We start from the raw sequence: 17,624 nt of genomic DNA on the forward strand, positions 1-17,624 counted from the left end.
TGGATGGGAGTACAAATACTCAATGGACGTGTTTTTCAGAGAATTAGAATATTTTGTCCAAACTACTTCAGAGTTGGAAAATAGCTTCAAGGGATCCTTGCGTGGGTCTACAGTGGCACGTCTCTAGTATTTATGGGCTCCCTGAGGGCATACAATGGGGCTTACAGAGCGAGGCCCCAGGGCATACAATGGAGCTTACAAGAGGGAGCCCTCACCATAGACCTTGTCCTCTCTTGAGTGGGAGAAGCTGTCCCAGAGCCAACACCTCCATAAGGAAGGCTACATGCACCTGGGCTGTCGCCAACCAAATGTGATGATCTTTGCTACTATCATTTATTGTGCCTGGTACATGAAAGATGCTCCTAAATATTTGTTGAATGAATTGTGATTCCAATATAAGGTAATGCCCATGCTAATCCCATACTCTTTTGAGATCTGCAACTCGTCAGGACAAAAGTAATAAATATTACTGAGGATTAAATTAATTGGGGGGGGGGCCAGAAATAACCAAAGAAACCTCTCCAATTATAGGATAATACATATATATTCATTGTAGCTAAGGAGTAGGTGTTACGGGTATGTATTATACATACGCAACAAAAAGAAATAAGAACACAATTCAATTTCATAAAACTTTTCTAGTGACTATGATTAATATGTGCCCAAAACCAGGCTGGGCGCTGCTGTTGGCAGGGTATAGAGAGAGGTCACCCACAGTGCTACAATTGAGGTGAGAGACTGGACGGTGACTGCGGGGGAACAGGAAGGATTTGAGGAAGAGGTGGCATTTGAGACAGGCAGAGAAGGGGAACTGCGAGAATAATCCAAGCAGGGGATCTTGTGACAAGTGGAAACGTTGGGGCCTATTATGATTCAGTCACAGCAGCTACTGCTTGTTGAGCATTTGCCATATGTAGGCTTTCCACACACGGTCTCATTTACTGATAACTCCATGAGCTAGGTATTTTTATTCCCACTCTACTTATGAAGAAACTGAAGTTCAGATTGTCACAAAGCAAGCAAATGGCACAAACAGGATTCAGACACTGGTTTGACTCCCCACCGGTCCTTGCTCTTACACAGTCCAGGATGAATGGAATTAAGCGCTCATAGAGCGATACAATGGGAGCAAAGATGGGACAAAGACAAAGCACGGAGCCTCTTGTTTATGGACCCTGAGGTGTCTTTATTTAACACAGAGGCTGTGGGAGATACAGGAGGTTTTAAGGAGGGGGAAGAATGCGATTAGAATTGTGCCTTGAGGTCACTTGCTGGCCATAGGGATCGCAGACTAGAGATCGGTTAGGAGGCTGTGGCCATGATCCAGGCTGGGGGCGTGAGGAGCACAGCTTGCCATCAAGTTTTGCTACTCAAAAGTGTGGTCCCTGGACCAGCAGCATCCTATCACCTTGAGCTTGTCAGAAACGCAGACTCTCGACCCCCACTCAGCCCTATTGAATCAGAATCTACATTCTAACAGGACACCCAGCTAGTTCTAATGCACATTGAAATGTGACCAGCATTGCCATAAGGGACAGGAGCACTGCTGGGGGGCCACTCCTCCTAGAGGTGCACTTCTTTTTTGGATGGCAGATCTCTTTGAGAATCAAAGGAAAGCTGAGGACCGTCTCTGTAGGAAACAGCGCAGATGCACACCAACATGAGCCTAGAACCGCAGGGGCTTCACAAAGCCCTGAGAGCATGAGGACCACTGCTGGCTCTGTAAGGAATCCCTGAATCTCACCTCATTAATCACTTAGTTGGGGAGCAGTGGTGAGGAGTTTATAGCCAAAACAATTCAAGTCTGAAGCCACGGGCTGTCATTTTAGAGACCTCTTCAGAGCCTGGACGAAGCTTAGGTCACCCCAGCCAGGGCCAAGACTCTGTTCCCATCCCCATCCCCCCGCGCCTGCATTGTTCTCCAAATCCCCTGGTGATCTGAGCAGATACCCTGGAGCAATGAAGTGGGGCCCACCCTGGCTTCCTTGAGCAGACAGGGCCTGCCTGCCTGCTTTTCTTTAGTCTCAGAAAAGCCAAAATTAGCCTCACTTTTGTTTCTTTTCTCAGGAGCCTCTGCATTGTATCTCAGGAAAGGATTATTGTGCTCTGGGGACCCTATCTTATCGGGGGGCGGGGGGGGGGGGTGTGGGGGAGGTGATGAGTGAAAGGAAAATGGTCTTTGACAAATTGGTTCAATTCGGACAATCACGTGACTTCCCAGTAATTGCCCACCACTGCTTCAGTAAGGCTATTGTTTCAGCTCCCAAATATTTAGCCAAGTGGGCGGCCAGGGGAGGTTGGGGAGCGGTCAGAGGTTTGAGAACATGATAATGTGGGGAAAGGACTTTTTCTGGTGAACCTCTGGCGTTACGTTGGGAACGCTGATACCCAGCAGGCTCCGGGCGCGTGACTGGAGTTCTTTTTCACTCACTGAGTTCTTGCGGGGGTAAGGAGACACCTCAGGGGCACTGCCGGAATGCAGGGAGACGGGAGCGACTTCGGAGACGAGGGCTCTGGAGGCGGTAGCATGAGAACCCAGTTTGATTCAGCAATTACTGCCTCGTGGCTGGACAGGCTGCCTTGCTGACTCCTCCGGGGAGAGAGGGAAATATTCTTTTACCTCTCACAGTGAACACTGCTCAGAAAAGCAAAACCACGTGCCGTGAGCCAGGGGGCAAATGTGACTTGAGCTGTCTGCACTAAATGTTTCACACAAAGAATTCAAGGTGAGACCAGGCATTTGCCCTTAGAAAACTTGTCAAAAATTCCTGCATCTCCAGGGAGAGAGCGCTCCTGCTGAACCTCTCGGGCTTGCTCAGCCTGACATCCCGGGACATTTGGGAGATGAGGCTGGTGGCGGCAGCAGCACGTGAGAACGTGTGTTATCGAAGGGGAACACTTTTCCCCTGTGCTCATGCGGTCATCTATCTGATATGCCTGTGGGTGGAGGTGGGCAGAGAGCGGAAGGGAGTGTCCAGTCACCGGCGACAGAAAAGAGCCATGAGGTCATCGGAGCCTAAGGCTTTCCTCGCTGACCATGGGTAGCAATTGTCTTCCCAGCTTGCTTTCCCAGGGGCTCACCTCCGCTCCCACGGACGGTTCTGAGTGGGATTCCTGCTTGGGACATAAGTTTTCTTCCAACTGAAACTACGCCCTGAGGGCCAGATAGGGGATCTATTATTTGGCAAGAGATTTGAGATTTAACTTTGAGAACACTTTGTTTCCAGGTTCTGATGACAACTCCCTCACGACTGATCCTACCCAAGATGTCACCCTCGCCTCACATAACTCCCTGCTCAGGAACCACTGTGTGGGCAGCCCTCACCCACTTTGCCCTTGCTCTCCCCATGAGTCCCTTCCCATTGCATCTCCCTAGGATTTGGGGTTCCTCCCCACTCCTCTACCCCAAGACCTACTGAATCAGCAAGACTTGAGAACCTGTGACAAGCAGACCACGCCAGGGATCTGCTGCACACTGAGTTTGGGAATCATTGAGCCAGCTGATCTCTAAGGACTGGTTTAGCTCCAATATTCTAGGATCAAGATGTTCTGAGGGATGGCAGGCTCCGGGGAAGAAGCACACGGCCTCCCACGTGCACAGATGAGTTTTAATAACCATCGGGTCTCAGGCTTTTTACTGCAGTGATTGTCTACCTGGGCTGCATATTAGAATCATCTGTGGGGTTTTTAAAACTCACACATAATATGGTTTCCAAGCAGAGATGAGATGTGTGGGTTTCTTCCCCCTCTTCTCTAAGAAGCAAAAAACCACCTTGGAATTGCCGGCAGTGGTTCCACCCAAAGGGTACGTGTTGGTACCAGGTGTTCTCTCTGGAAATCTCCCCAATGAGGTGCCACAGAGGAGAGCGAGCCTTCTGAACAAAGCGGGCTGTGGAGACCTCAGGACTGACCCTGGTAACTTCCTTTAAAAGAGTAGCCTCACTGTCTGGCAAAAGGGATGTACTCAGACCCTTTAGGCTCCAAGGATGGTCAAAGAAAAGCTGCGGACCCCAGGGTGCATCTCTGGGGTGAGAAGAGGAGAGTGGAGATTCTGGCTCCACCAGCTTGTGGGGCTGGAACTGAGTCTGAATCAGCATCCGGGGCCAGCCAGTGTCCTGGGAGGAGGCTGCGGAGGTGAACTGCTACATGAGGAGACCATGTCAGGGTCCCCTTGGCCAAGGTCAGCAAAGGGGGAGGTGGTGGTCCCTTCTCCAAGGGCCACAGCTGGGCATGAAAGGCTGCCGGGAGCATCTGGTGGGCACCAGCTGAGGATGAGGTAGGACCAGTGTCCAACAGTGACACCATGGGGCAGCGGGAAGTCACAGCAGAAGTAGTGATAATATTTCTTTGGTGTTATTTGCCCAGCATTGATCTAAGTGCCTTACACTTATTCATTCATTTAATAACAATTAATAGCAGTTCTGTCAGGGAGTCATTATCACCCCCATTGTACAGAGAAAGAAATCAAGGCAAGGAGGTTATACAGTTAGAGAGTTGCTGCCAGGCTGTGAACCAGGCAGTCTGGCTCCAGAGCCCACATCCTTAACCATTATGCACTGCTGCCTCAATAACAATAACCATAATTTACTGAGAACTTACTATGTCTATTATGTTCTCTGTGCTCTTTTAGTCTTCACCACAATCTGACGAGGTGGGAACTGGTTTTATTCCCATTTTGCAGATAAGAAAAGCGAGGCACAGGGAAGATAAGTAGTGGTCTGCTCATCGTCCATTCTCGCCCCTCTGGGAATGGAAGCCGGACTCATCCCAGCCAATCCCACAGCTGCTCCTTCACTTTTTGGAAGTTCTAAGCCTTTAGGGTTCCCAGAAAAGTGAAGCTAGTGGAAAGCTTCGTTACGGGATGCTGGGCTTCCTGCAACAGAACATGTGCACTCTTTAGTGAGGAACTGGAAAAACAAAGGCGGTACGACAATATTTCTACCTCCAAATTTGTGAGAGCAGATCATAACAATTTCAGGGGCCCCACCCCAGATTTGTGGAATCAGAATACGTGAAGGGTGAGGCCAGGAAATCGGAATTAAAACAGAGCCAAAAACAAACCACAGGTGATTCTGGAGCACAGCCAGCATTGAGAATTACTGCCTTGATTTCACAGTCGTATTTCCCTGCCCCCAATGAGCAGGCAACAGTGTTTCTAGGAACTGGTTCTAGTTTTCGAGTCCTCCTGCTTAGAAAGAAGCTGCGTGTGGGAGCTGACCAGAGGGAAGGAGCTGTTAAGGACCTGGGCAGAGAAGCAAAGCCCCAGGAGCCCAAGATTCATGCCCATGCGCTCTTTGTTCATGCCCTCCCCTGGCCTGCTGGACTTGGCAAATCATTATCTGTTCTTCAAAGGTAGGCTCAAACATCTTACTCTTAGTAAACACTTCCCCTGTTCAGCCTCCCCTCCTCCAGCCTTGTGCATCTCAAAGGACTGCCACTTGGGAGCCCACCGCTCAAACCTGGCTCAGAGCACTGCTCACCACATCCCTTCCCTGTGTTGTGCCCCTACCTTTCAGGACTGCCTGTTATTTACACCTTGCCCTTCTGCTCCCCTCACACCGGCCAAGCAAGGTGCCTGGGACATCATAACCTCTCAGAAAGTGCTAGCTGTTGAACGTAAGGGAGAGGAAGGAGGGAGGAAGAAAGATAGAGGGATAGGGAAGATGAAAAGGGCAAAAGGTAACACAGATGGAGAGTGGCCAGTGAAATCTGATTTAGTGTTGACCCCTTGAGCACATGTGACCTTTGCTCTGAGCCATGGGTACAGCCAGTCCAGGCACTCATCTGGTCGCCCTGGAACTATGCACACAGAGTACTGAGAGAGAGAGATGAGAACATTTATGGTTTCACCAGGAACCATTTCTTATTTCTGTTGATGCTTATAACAATCCTATGAGATAAGTAGGGTAGATCTGAATAATCTCGTCTTACAGGGGAGAAAACTCAGGCTCCGGAAGCTAATAAGCATGTCCAAGGTCACATGGCTGGTAAGCAGAGCATGGGTTAATCCAAATTCATTGCTAGACAGACAAAAATAGCTCCGATTCTTAAGGTTGGAAGGGCCCTGGCATATCATCTGATCCAACTCTCTGGTCAATGTGCATCTTCCCCACAACTTATTGGAGGAGAGGGGATGGAGCTGTGTTGGAATAACCCTAACAATGGGGAGCTCCCTGCAGCCACTGCAGCTTGGACAGGACCAAATGAAAGTTGTCCCTTACACTGAGTTAAAGTCTTTCTCTGTAGCACATAACCAGCAGCTCAATCCTCTCCTGAAGACCAGTGAAAGGCGTGTTCCCTTTCCACTCTGTCAGCTGTGCTCCACCGCTCTGAGACACCACGACCGACATCCTGGACTGAGGCAAGGCCCCCTTCCCCGGCCTCAGAGCGCTCCAGCAGAGGGCTGCCCGTGCTTGCTCAGCTGGCACACTGACTCACTCCCGACAGTGTAGGTGAGTCACCGCTTGCCTACGGGGATGTATTTCCCATTTGAGGTATATCAAAGGAGAACATCCTCTGCCACTCTCTACTTACGCAGGAGAATGTGGAGCATCTCAAGAGATCTCAATCCTGCCTCATAAGAAGTTCAAGGGCTTTACTCATACAACTCATGCTTCATAATAAAAATGTACACAAGGTCTAAAAGACAGACCTGGTGAGTTGGACCTAAAAAAAGTGGAAGCTACAGAACAAACAGCTTCCTGCATAGGATGTAATGATATACCTGAGAACTTGAGGGCCTTTAGGGGTTGGAAAGGCCTTTTCAAGTTTTGTTTTCAGTTTTTGCATTCCATCAATAAGGCAGGTAGGAGAAAAGTAAACTTTTTTTGTGAACAAGAATAACAGGAATCAGTCTCACAGCCAGAGAGGCATGGGATCAGGACCTGCCCCAGGCCGTCTGGGTCCGAGGTCAATAACTGAGTCTGGTGTGTGTGTGTCACTGGCCAGAGCAAGCCCTCTAGAGACTCCCCAGGTGGTGACAGCCCAGGCAGTCTCGTGCTTCAGCTCAGGCCTGCGTGCCGGCTGCTCCCCCTGGGATTGGCGGCAGCACTTCTGAGCCTGGCGTTTTATTGTGTATTATGTTATCTCAATAGGAAAAGGCAATTCAGGGGAAGAATTTCCTTGTCACAGTGCTCCAGGCTTTCCATTGTCCAGCTTTCTTAGCCCAGGTTCATCCCCTGGGTCTGACCATTACTCATATCCATGGAGGCGCCTTATCAGAGCTGTCTAAGATAGAGGGTCTATTTTTTTCTCAGTACCAGACGAACTGGAATCTGTCCACCCTTTGTGGCCTGACATCATCCCACAATTAGCCGGTTTGAATCCAGCCACACTGAGAAGATACTCGAAAAGCAGCCCCTCGTCGTCCAGTTGTCTCGTTCACAAAGCCCTGGGACTTCAGAGCCCTCTGGGGAGATCGAGAGCCATCTCACAGAGGAGCTGACTGTGAGGGTCTTTACTCCGGAGCTTTCTTCCCCAACTTGTTTCTCTGAAAAACTTCGAACCTACAGGAAAGTTGAGAGAATAATACAATGACCATGCCTCTACTAGTCACCTAGATTCACCAACTGCTCCCATTTCATCACATTTGCTTTATCTCTTTCCCTCCGCTTACATATCCACCTGAAAAATATATACTTTTTTCCTGTCGAACCATTTAAAATAAAAGTTGTCAAATCATGATGCTTCTGTGAAAATTAATCAATGGAAACCTCATTTAAAATGGAGTGGGGAGGGGCTGGCCCCATGGCCGAGTGGTTAAGTTCGCGCGCTCCGCTTCAGCAGACCCGGGTTTCACCAGTTCGGATCCTGGGCGCAGACATGGCACAGCTCATCAGGCCATGCTGAGGCGGCATCCCACATGCCACAACTAGAAGGACCCACGACTAAAATACACAACCATGTACCAGGGGGCTTTGGGGAGAAAAAGGAAAAATTAAAAAAATCTTAAAATGGAGTGGGGAGGCCAGAAGAGAGAAATCTCACGCACTTGCCACTCCATGCACACTACAGACCCAAAGAGGGGAGGCGGACCTTGCATCTCCCACAGGAGGTGATACTACTTATGACCCCAGCGGAAGGAAGGAAGGAATTCCTCCTCGTCCAGCGACAGCTCAGCCAATGAGAGACTTCCGTAACTCAGCCAATGAAAAGCCACCACACTTTCCCCAGTCTCCTCCAACGGACGCTTTACAACATACCCTCCCAACTTCATAAAAGAACTTCTCTCCTTTCTTTCTTTGGACTTGCCTGCCATTTGGTTTGCCATAGATGGCATGTCCTGAATTGCAATTCTTTTCCCCAATAAACCCATTCTGCTGGTAAATAACTGGCTGTTTGTTTTAGGTCAACACTTCTAAACAGTTCAGCATGTATATCCTAAGAAACGGCATTCTCCTATACAAGCATAATGCTATTATCACTCTTAAGAAACGAAACAAAAATGTTAGCTAATATACTGTACATACAGTCTTGAGTTGCTTAGCGATGGAGACACGTTGTGAGAAATGCATCATTTGGTGATTTCATCGTTGTATAAATATCACAGAGTGTACTTACACAAACCTAGATGGAATAGCCTACTACACACCTAGGCTACATGCTGCTAATCTTTTTTTTTTCTTTTTGAGGAAGATTAGCCCTGAGCTAACTGCTGCCAATCCTCCTCTTTTTGCTGAGGAAGACTGGCCCTGAGCTAACATCCGTGCCCATCTTCCTCTACTTTATATGTGGGACGCCTACCACAGCATGGCGTGCCAAGTGGTGCCATGTCTGCACCTGGGATCTGAACCGGCGAACCCTGGGCCGCCGAAGCAGAACTTGCGCACTCAACCGTTGTGCCACTGGGCCGGCCCCCATGCTGCTAATCTCATGGGACCAGCATTGTCTATGTGGTCTTTCACTGACTGAAACGTTGTCATGTGGCTCATGACTACATTCAAATCTCCTCAATTGTCCCAATAATCCCATACAGCTTCTCATCCCTCCCTTTAGAGTCCTTTACACTAGAACAGTTCTCTAGTCTTTTTGTTTTTTGTCTTTCATGACATTGACATTTTAAAAAATCCAAAGTAGTTACTTTGTAGAATGTCCCATAATTTGGATTTGTCTGCTTGTTTCCTCAAAATTAGATTCCAACTAAAATAGCTTGGCAAGAATATTTCATAGGTGATGATGTATCCTGCTCAAGATACTACCTCAGGAGGCACATGATGTTAATTTATCCCATTTTGGTGATGTGAATTTGATTATTTGACTAAAGTGATGTCTTCCAGATTTCACCATTGTAAAGAAACCCATTTCCATTTGTAATGAATAAAGTCATCTGTGGGGTGACACTTTGAGATCGCATGAATATCCTATTCCCAATAACCTTTCACCTAAAGCTTTTAGCAACCATTGAAGTCTTTGCCTGTCAATTATTATTATGGTGGATCACTTTTTCAGTTTGTTTTTATCTAATTTTAAAATATATACATCCTTATTATAGAAAGGGTGTAAAATACTGAAAAGTATAAAGGAAATATAATTTCTACATACACACAGAGAGCAAGATAAACATACAAGCACCAATACATGGTACAGTCGCTTATGAACGTCCCCTTGTCCAGTGTTTCTGTGGATTTTATTTGGGGGAGCATACATGTATTTATAACTTTCTTTAGTTTGTTTTGTCTAATTATATAATAGATATATACTAATTGAAAAAGTTTATAAAGCACCAAGTAGCATTAAAAAGCATAAAATTTATAAACAGATCCATGACAAATTTACTTATATATTTTCTTTTTCCTATGTCGCTTTTCTTATTCATACTAAGAACTCTAAAAAATTTCTGTTCTTTTAATTTTCTTTGAACAGCGACTTGGCTGTCCGATTTCCCCAGGGGCTCCCTCCTGCCTATTTTCTCTGCTTTGGGAGTAGTTTCTATCTGGCCTCCCACCACCTTTCTCTGGTCCTGGGGGATGTGACTGGCAATGAGCTGTCGCAACAGCAGCTGCTTGAGCCAAAGGGTTTCTCTTGGAATAAAAGGTGTTTATGCTGCAAATTTTAAGGGAAAGGGGATTTAGGCGGAGATAGTTTTTTAACTGGGGGATGTATTGAACTGCTTCCACAGTCAAGAAACCACTATTACAAGAATCCACGTAATCCCTTTACTACAGAAAGTCTTATACTGACTTATACGACTCTTCTGATCTTGTTAGTAAACAATGTTTTTAAAATAAAACAAATAAAACAAAACAATGTTTTTAAAATGATTGCTAATAGTGGCACACACTCTTGTGTTCTGCTTTTATTACTTAACATCTTCTTTTGTAGATTTTTTTTCTACCGTGTAAAGAGCTGGAATTCATGTTGTGAGAACGAGCAAGCCACTCAGGCACTGAACTAGATGATTTCAAGGTAATTTGGGTCTGGTCTTCAGTCTATGGTTCTATGGTCTTTTAGGTTGAATGGCAAAATATCATTTCTTCGTTAAAGTATAATGCTTACTCTTTGCCAACAGTGGGGTTTTGGAGCTTTATCACTTTTTTGCTATTCTAAATAGTTTTATGAGAATATTTCATACAAACAGATCAGTTTTAAAAGTAATTTCCTTAGGACAGTGTATCTCAAGAGCTGTCTGGGATCATCTGTAAGAGAACTACTTGGGGAGCCTGTTGAAGATTTCCAAGCCCTGCCCAGATCCAGGAAATCACTAGGGGTGGAGCCTAAGAGCCTGCATCTGAACAGCGATCGCACATGTCAGAGCTTTAGGATATACACGCATTCCACAAAGTGTGATTGCTAGTCAGAAGGAAAGGCCCATGGAACGGCTCTTTTCCCACGTGGCCAGGCCGTCCGTGGGAAAGATCGCGGCGACTCCAGTGTATGAGGGCCCTGGCTCCTGTTGTGAGTTTAGGAAATCCGTCCGACTTGCACTGGAGATGCTCCAAGCGCTGGGACACCTGCAGGAGCAGAGGCAAAAGGGTGAAGGGCAAGGTCAAGTCCAGAGCAGAGGAGTGGAACTTGCCGGGCTGTCGATGTGAGCCGGAGCGGGCTGGATGCAGAAGCTGGACCTGGAGCAGGAATGGTGGCTGGCGAAGGGGCCTGGTGTCCAGGATTCCACAGCGACCTGCACGGCGCGAAGACAGCTCTTAACACACAGATTTTGATACGCGAGTGGCCCTGTCCTAGCTGCTGTGTCTTATTAGCCTGTAATTATGGAAGCTGGAGATAATCTAGCTAAGAAAAAAAAATGTGTAATCTTAGAACCTTATAGCTGGAAAGCATATTTGAAATCAAACCGAATGGAGAACAAACAAAACGGTTAAAACTGATCGACCTCACCCAAAAAAAGAAGAGTAGTTGCCTGAGAAGCAGGATTGTTGGCGGCGGAGGGGAGGGGCAGGGCATTGTTGTTTTTCTTCATAAGCCTTTTGCTACAATCTGATTCCTTTTTAAAAACCGCGCACCTGCACTATCTTTATCTAAAAAAAAAATTTTTTTTAATGTATTTGGAAAACAAAGACGAGAATGATTTACAGCACACCAGAAAGGATGTCGAGCAGTCTCAAAAACGCTGGGAACAGTAGTTATCTTGTAATCACCCCCTGAAAGGGCCAGAGGCGTGACTGGACACCCGGGGCCGCCGTCGGCAGCTCGCCCGAACCCCGGTGGGGACTCCGGGATGCGGGAACCCTTGCGGCGGCGCCCGCGGGACTCGCGGGAGACCGCGGCTACTCTGTGCGCACGCGCAGAGCCCCGCATTTCCTCTCTTCCCGGAAGTCCTCGGGCGGTGATCTGAATGGACCGCGAGATGCTAGGGGTTCGCGCCTTCTCCCAGAAAAAGGTAGGCAGTAGGAGCCAGCATTCAGTTCTGACGGTGCCCACAGTGGCCCTGCTCCCGCCGCGTCGCTTGAGGAGACCACTTCGTGGATGAGCCCAGTGGAGGTGGCAGAGGGGGGCAAGCGCTGCAATCCCAGCCGCAGACCCTGCGGACCGGGAAGAAGAGCCGCCAGTCCCGGCCCCTGGGGGACGATTTCCAGCTGAGTTGCCGGGAGGCTATACTAGAGTTTTCCAAGCGACAGATTGACTGAGGCACTAGCAGCGGTCCTGGATGCGCGGTGCCTTGTTCAGCTTTCAGAGTTGGGAAAAGAAAAAGCAAATCAGATGTTCTCAAAATCATTTGATTTAGCACCATTCCTTGAACTTCTCTAAGGTTGCCCCTCTCACCTGGTGATGACCTTTGGGATAATACCAGACAGGCATGTGTAGGCTCAGTGAAGAGACCCAGGTCACCATCGCACCAAATCTTGGGTTCGTTCAAGGCAGAGCCACCTCTGCCAAAGCATCAACTTGAATGTCAGTAAAACATCATGTGAAGCCGAACAGAGTAGAGCAATGCCCGCCCGCATGGTTGGAAAATTTGGAGGGGGATGATCAAGAAGGGACAGAAAAAGAAGTGGAGAGAATCTTGGAAGTGTTGCGAAATTAGTCTTGAGACACTCCTAAGACATCTCTGTCCTTCTTTTCCTTAATTGGTACAGATTCTTTTTCTCTCACTGTGGAAATATTCAAATATCCCTCAGTATAAGAGTTGGTTTAGCAAGAATGAGGCTTGACCAAAATAAACTGCCAATAATAGAATCTCTCAATGAAGAAAGCGAATGAAATGACCAGAATCCCTGAGTTTGGAAACAAGGTTTTATAAATTTTTGGTTTTCAGTACTGGAAGGAATCTGCAAACTTTTAAAATGTCAAATGCTGTGATTTCTTCATGTTACAGCAAAGACTGGTTTCTTTGTAAAACGGAAATGTTACTTTAATGGATAGTAAAACCAAAACAGAAAGAAGTATATATTCTATAATGAAACTTATTTTCCAAGTAGATCTGAAATTTGTCTTAATATTTTAATGTCTGTATCTTGAGAATTTATAAAGATGTCAGTCTTCTGTGGGAAACAAAAGTTCTCTGGCATTTTCATAAAAGGGCAAAAAATGAAAGAAATCTGGCCTTTGATTTTTACAGATGAGGAAACCATGACCAGAAAGGGAAATGACTTGACAAGGCTCACCATGAATCAGACCTGGGAACTGGAACCCAGCCATGCTCCTTGGCCCAGTGCCTCTCCTCATTGTGTGGGAGCTCATACCCCATTGTAGCAAACATGATGTGAGCGTGGCATCAGATGATGCTCATAAATGTCTTCATCTACTGAAGTACTGGTGGGGGATAAGGGGATTGGTTCTTCAGGATCTAGACAGGATTTTAAGAAAATCTTGGTGATAAGAGCTCTACTAAATCATAAAGACTTCTTTGGGAGATAAAATGGGTGAAATCCTTTTTTTTCAGAGGAGCTTAAGTAGGGGCTGGATAATCACTTATTAGGGTTGTCAAGGGTATTCAGACCTCTGTAGTCCCTTCCATCTGTGGGTCTGATTCTTGGGTTACCCACCAGCTTTCAGGGCATATGTGGCCAGGAAGTATAGGGAAGGAAGAAACTCATCCCTCTTCAACTCTACTTTGAGTCAGGTATCGTGTTGAGCATTTCATATGTGTTAATTCACTTAGTCTTCACAACAAGCTCTCTAGGTAGGTGTTACTCTCCGTCTACCTCAGGAGTTCACAAAGGTTAAGTAACATGTTCCAAGCCATGCAGATAATAGGCAGCACAGCTGAGACTGTATTACAGCATCTCTCATCCCCAGATGAGTGGGCAGGAGAGGATGCTTACACAGACTGCTCCTCAGCTTCTCTGCAGTGTGGGTAACCCCTCGCACCGCTCAGTGAGTCTTCAGGGCAAGTAACTCCTATTATCCTCCCATTCTGACTAACAACTGGGGATGAAGCTGCATTGGAGGCCCAGGTCAGGGACACTCCTACTAGGAGAAAGGCATTTTGCTTGGCACCTCTTCACAAAGGCTCCAGAGTTGCCGAATCCACTTCCAGTCCCAATGAGAATCTGCCTTTGCATCACAGGCAGTTCTCACTGAACAATGAGGTCAAACTCTGCTTCCAAAATTCTCAGTTTAATGGTTCACCCTGGGTGACAAGCTTGGACCATGATAGGAAGTATCATGATAGGAACTGCTTTGTGAAGAAAGAGGCTGGAACAATGAGATCTAGGAAGACAGTCAACATCTGGAGCTCAAGTAGTTTGTGCTGCTCAAAGCCAATAAAATCATTTGATGTTCTTGGGTGAATGGCCATTTCCAGTAGGATCCAACCAATTTCTGATGTCCCAGGGAGCATGAGCCAGCCTGTCCCTGAGAGAGAGAGGCTGCGCTAAAGGCAAGCTCCAGAGATGTCATGCTGTTACCATGCCTTCTGCCTTTCTAAAGATGAGCCTGTCTCCTGCCCTGCTGTTGTCACTCAGATTAAACATGTTCCCCATGTTCATTCTATATCCATGACTGTACACTTCTGCTTCCTGAAAAGTTGTGGCCATAGGGATGTAAAACTCACCCATCAGCTGTGGCCTACCTGAGGCATGTCAGTCACCTTCCTACTCTGGTATCTCCCAATGGCAACCAATTAGCCACAGAATTAAGTGCCAACTCCTTAGCCTCCACAGTCTGGTTCCTTTCCAGCCTCTTCACCCACCCCCTACAGTGCATACTGTGCCACCTATTCTGGCCACATCGGATTCCTCCTTCCTTGACTAGATTCCACCCTTCTCTACTTCCAGTCCTCTGTGTGGCTTCATCTGCTTGAAGGCTCTCCCCCGCGCCCCCCAACTCAAATCTTCATCTTCCCTCAAAGTACAGATTCAGTGGTTAGGATCATAAAGCAAACCTGACTTTAGCAAACTGCATTGTAAGACAACCATGGTCCAAAACAGTTGGATAATTGCGGTGGCTTTAAGTTCGCATCTAGCTCAGAGGTCACCCAGGGGATTAGGATCTCCACAGAGACCTACAGAACCAACCTGCTTCCTAGAGCCACCCCCTTGTTCATGCTGCTGGGACGAGCACTACCCCTTAGGAGAAACTGGGCAGCTGCAGCTGAGTCACACAGGCTGCCAAGGGTCAGCCAGGAGCAGAGCTGTGTTCCTTGGCATTTCTCCCAGTTCCCCTCGTGGTAGACTTCTGTGGCTGTGCCGGGATTCAGACGTATCGCTGTGTTCCACAGTGAGCTACTTCAATTCACTCCATCAGGATTTATTCCCTTCAGTGTTCCTCCCGCCTTAGCCCCATTGCCTCCACCCTTCCCCTCACCTGTGATCACAGTACCAAAATAATCCTACAGTGGGATTGCTGTGCTGGGATTGAACGCCTTGGCCATGCCTCTACCCTCTGCATGCCCTCAGTCACCTGCTGAAGCATAGAGTGCCTCTCACCTGCAGACCCCGTCCCAGCACACACCTCGCCCGGTTGGAGCAAGTCCTGGAACCTAGAGCAGTTTGCCCTGCTTGTTCTTGCAATGCCGGTGATCTCACAAACATGTGGTTGACCAAGCAGTCCTAACTTCCAGCAGAAAACTCAAGTAGGTGACCGGAGGGCAGGAGCCAGGTCCCATCAGTATCTGTGACTGTGTCCCAGACCCCCAGCACGTGGGCCCATCCCTCTCTTCTCCAGACTCAGCTGGGTCTTGCAGAATGGGGCTCTGCCGGGATCCAAACACATTAACTGTTAGAGAAACTCCTTCCTGACACCCGGCAGATATTCAGAGTATCGCTGAATCTAAAAGGAAAGGGAAAGGAGGGTCCAGTGTCCTTTAGATGAAGGTTTTTATCTCAAAGCAAGAGTGGTGTGTGAGCTTCTAATCTTCAGAACAAACTCTGGGCTTGTCCAGGTCTGTCCACAGGTCCCAGAGTCTTAGCTCCCTTCTGAGCCATAGCTCAGACCAGCCAGGCTCAGTGACAGTTCCTGGTTCCTCACTTTTATAGGCGGCCTTGGCAGAAGCTTACATTCCTGCCATGGGTGTCACTGCATGTTGATCAGTTGTCTTGCTCAGTTCCTGACAAACACTAGACCTTGGGTTCTGAGCTGATGTGCTGGCTCCAGAAAGTGTTACTCGTCGGAGGTCAAGTCCACTGGCCTCGCAGAGCAGCTGTGCACCTGGGATCTGAGCATCTCTACGTTGTCTTTGTTCCCTTCAAGGTTTACATCTTCAGGGTCCCACTGTGGAGAAAAGACAGAAAAGGTACTCTGGTGGAACAGACCCTTCCCATCTCTTACAATCCCCCCAGCAACAGCTCCAATCCTGGTTCTCATGGCCCAGACACAGACAAGGACAAACAAGTAGGGACAGGTTAAGCAGGCCTGTGTTTCTAGGACCTAACAGGGCAAGGATAACTTTAAATCAAGGAATTAATGGACAGCCACCCTGAGCAGACCAGCTCCGCTTCCCTTCCCATCCTCTTTTTCCCTGTCTTCACCAAGACTGAGTTGTGTTCCCTTTATCCTGAGAACTCCCACCGCCATGCCTAACTTATTCCTGGAAAAGACCAGGGAAACTCAACCTATTCTTTATGGCTCAGGTAAGTACCTCCTCCTCCAGGAAGCCCATCCTGACTGCTTACATTGAGCTCTCACTCTCTTTGTACTGCCTGTATCACTTGTTTGCAGCTGAGCGTGGACAGCCCTGCCCTTTCTCTGGGCATCCGCCTTGTCCCCTCAGGTGGATGATGAGCTCCGTAAGAGCAGGGCATCCGTCTGCCCTTGTCCCCCACATGGAGTTTCCTCTAAACTTGAGGTCAGTAGAGCTGTCAAACACAAACACTAAAAACCTAATTCAGAGCAGTGGTCACTGCCAGTGGCTATTTCATTGCTCTGATTCAGGAAGTATGGGAAATTGAAATTTGCAGGGGTAGGAGGAAAAGCTTAAACGAAGTGGGCACAAAGCATTGACGGAGCTGTTTACAAAGTCCTCCTATTGTTGTAATCTGATGGAGGAGAGAGAGAACTTCGCACACGCGCCAAGAGCAAGGGAATCCTTAGTGATGCCAGCACGGAGGCAAGGAGGGGTTGGGCTCAAGCTCTCCTTCTGCCACTGACTTGCATTCTCTTCTCTGGGCCTCAGTTTCTCCATGTGTAAGTTGGGATGTTGGATCAGCAACTAGATAATTCGATCTCTTTCATCTCTGAATTTTTCTGACTGATGATTCTGAGACATAGAGTCATATCTGACAGTATCACAACACCCAGGAAAGAAGTAAAGTCCACATAGGATGTGTCAGCCCAGGCCAGGCAATCTATTTGGGCAAGAAAATAAAGCCAGGCATGGATATGCACTCCAAGAAAAACACTCCACCAGCTGCTCAAACTTGAGCTGAGTCACACAGTCCGGTCCTTAGACGTCCGGGATAAGATTTTCAAGGCTCCCTGAGCCACTGACAGATAAAGCCCATGCCGTGCCAGTTATAAAACACAAGTTGCGGCTTTGTTTTGAACAGAAAGAAAGAGCGCAGTTCAAATTAGTGATTTACTGATAACCACTGAACCGAGTTCTCCTATTTGGTAACTAAAAACGGCATCATGTTGAAAAGACGATCTCATCCCCAGTCACCCTGCAGGCCAGCAACTGAGCTGATTTGGTTGGTGCAGCTCAGCCCCCGGTACCTGTCGGGGGCTGTGCCAGCCACTTCCAGTGCTAACTTCTCATTTACCTTGCAGACTTGCGGGGACACCTCTAAGCA

General features: G+C 47.7%; 1 protein-coding gene and 1 long non-coding RNA gene across 7 annotated transcripts in view; one reads left to right on the forward strand and one right to left on the reverse strand.

Annotated features, from left to right (window-relative positions):
* The window catches only part of LOC111769067 (uncharacterized), a 45,647-nt gene extending 37,967 nt beyond the window's left edge, over nucleotides 1–7,680 (forward strand). Inside the window, exons 3-5 of the long non-coding RNA XR_011428814.1 lie at nucleotides 3,228–5,352; nucleotides 6,247–6,452; nucleotides 7,257–7,680. This is a non-coding gene — a long non-coding RNA (uncharacterized lncRNA). The remainder of the gene's footprint in view (nucleotides 1–3,227; nucleotides 5,353–6,246; nucleotides 6,453–7,256) is intronic.
* A 1,911-nt stretch (nucleotides 7,681–9,591) lies between these two features.
* Nucleotides 9,592–17,624, reverse strand: part of TMEM44 (transmembrane protein 44) — a 37,004-nt gene continuing 28,971 nt past the window's right edge. The window contains exons 10-11 of one of the 6 annotated variants that reach the window (XM_070242717.1): nucleotides 15,324–16,107; nucleotides 9,592–11,116 (exon numbers count right to left, since the gene is read on the reverse strand). In XM_070242717.1, the coding sequence (XP_070098818.1) occupies nucleotides 15,997–16,107 (111 nt within the window). In that variant the 3' untranslated portion in view covers nucleotides 9,592–11,116; nucleotides 15,324–15,996. Of the gene's footprint in view, nucleotides 11,117–12,669; nucleotides 16,108–17,624 lie in introns of those variants that run through there. The other 5 variants (XM_070242720.1, XM_023623525.2, XM_070242719.1 and 2 more) reach the window with 5 other exon arrangements.

This window comes from Equus caballus, chromosome 19 (assembly GCF_041296265.1).
Source record: "Equus caballus isolate H_3958 breed thoroughbred chromosome 19, TB-T2T, whole genome shotgun sequence".
NCBI classification, from domain to species: domain Eukaryota; kingdom Metazoa; phylum Chordata; class Mammalia; order Perissodactyla; family Equidae; genus Equus; species Equus caballus.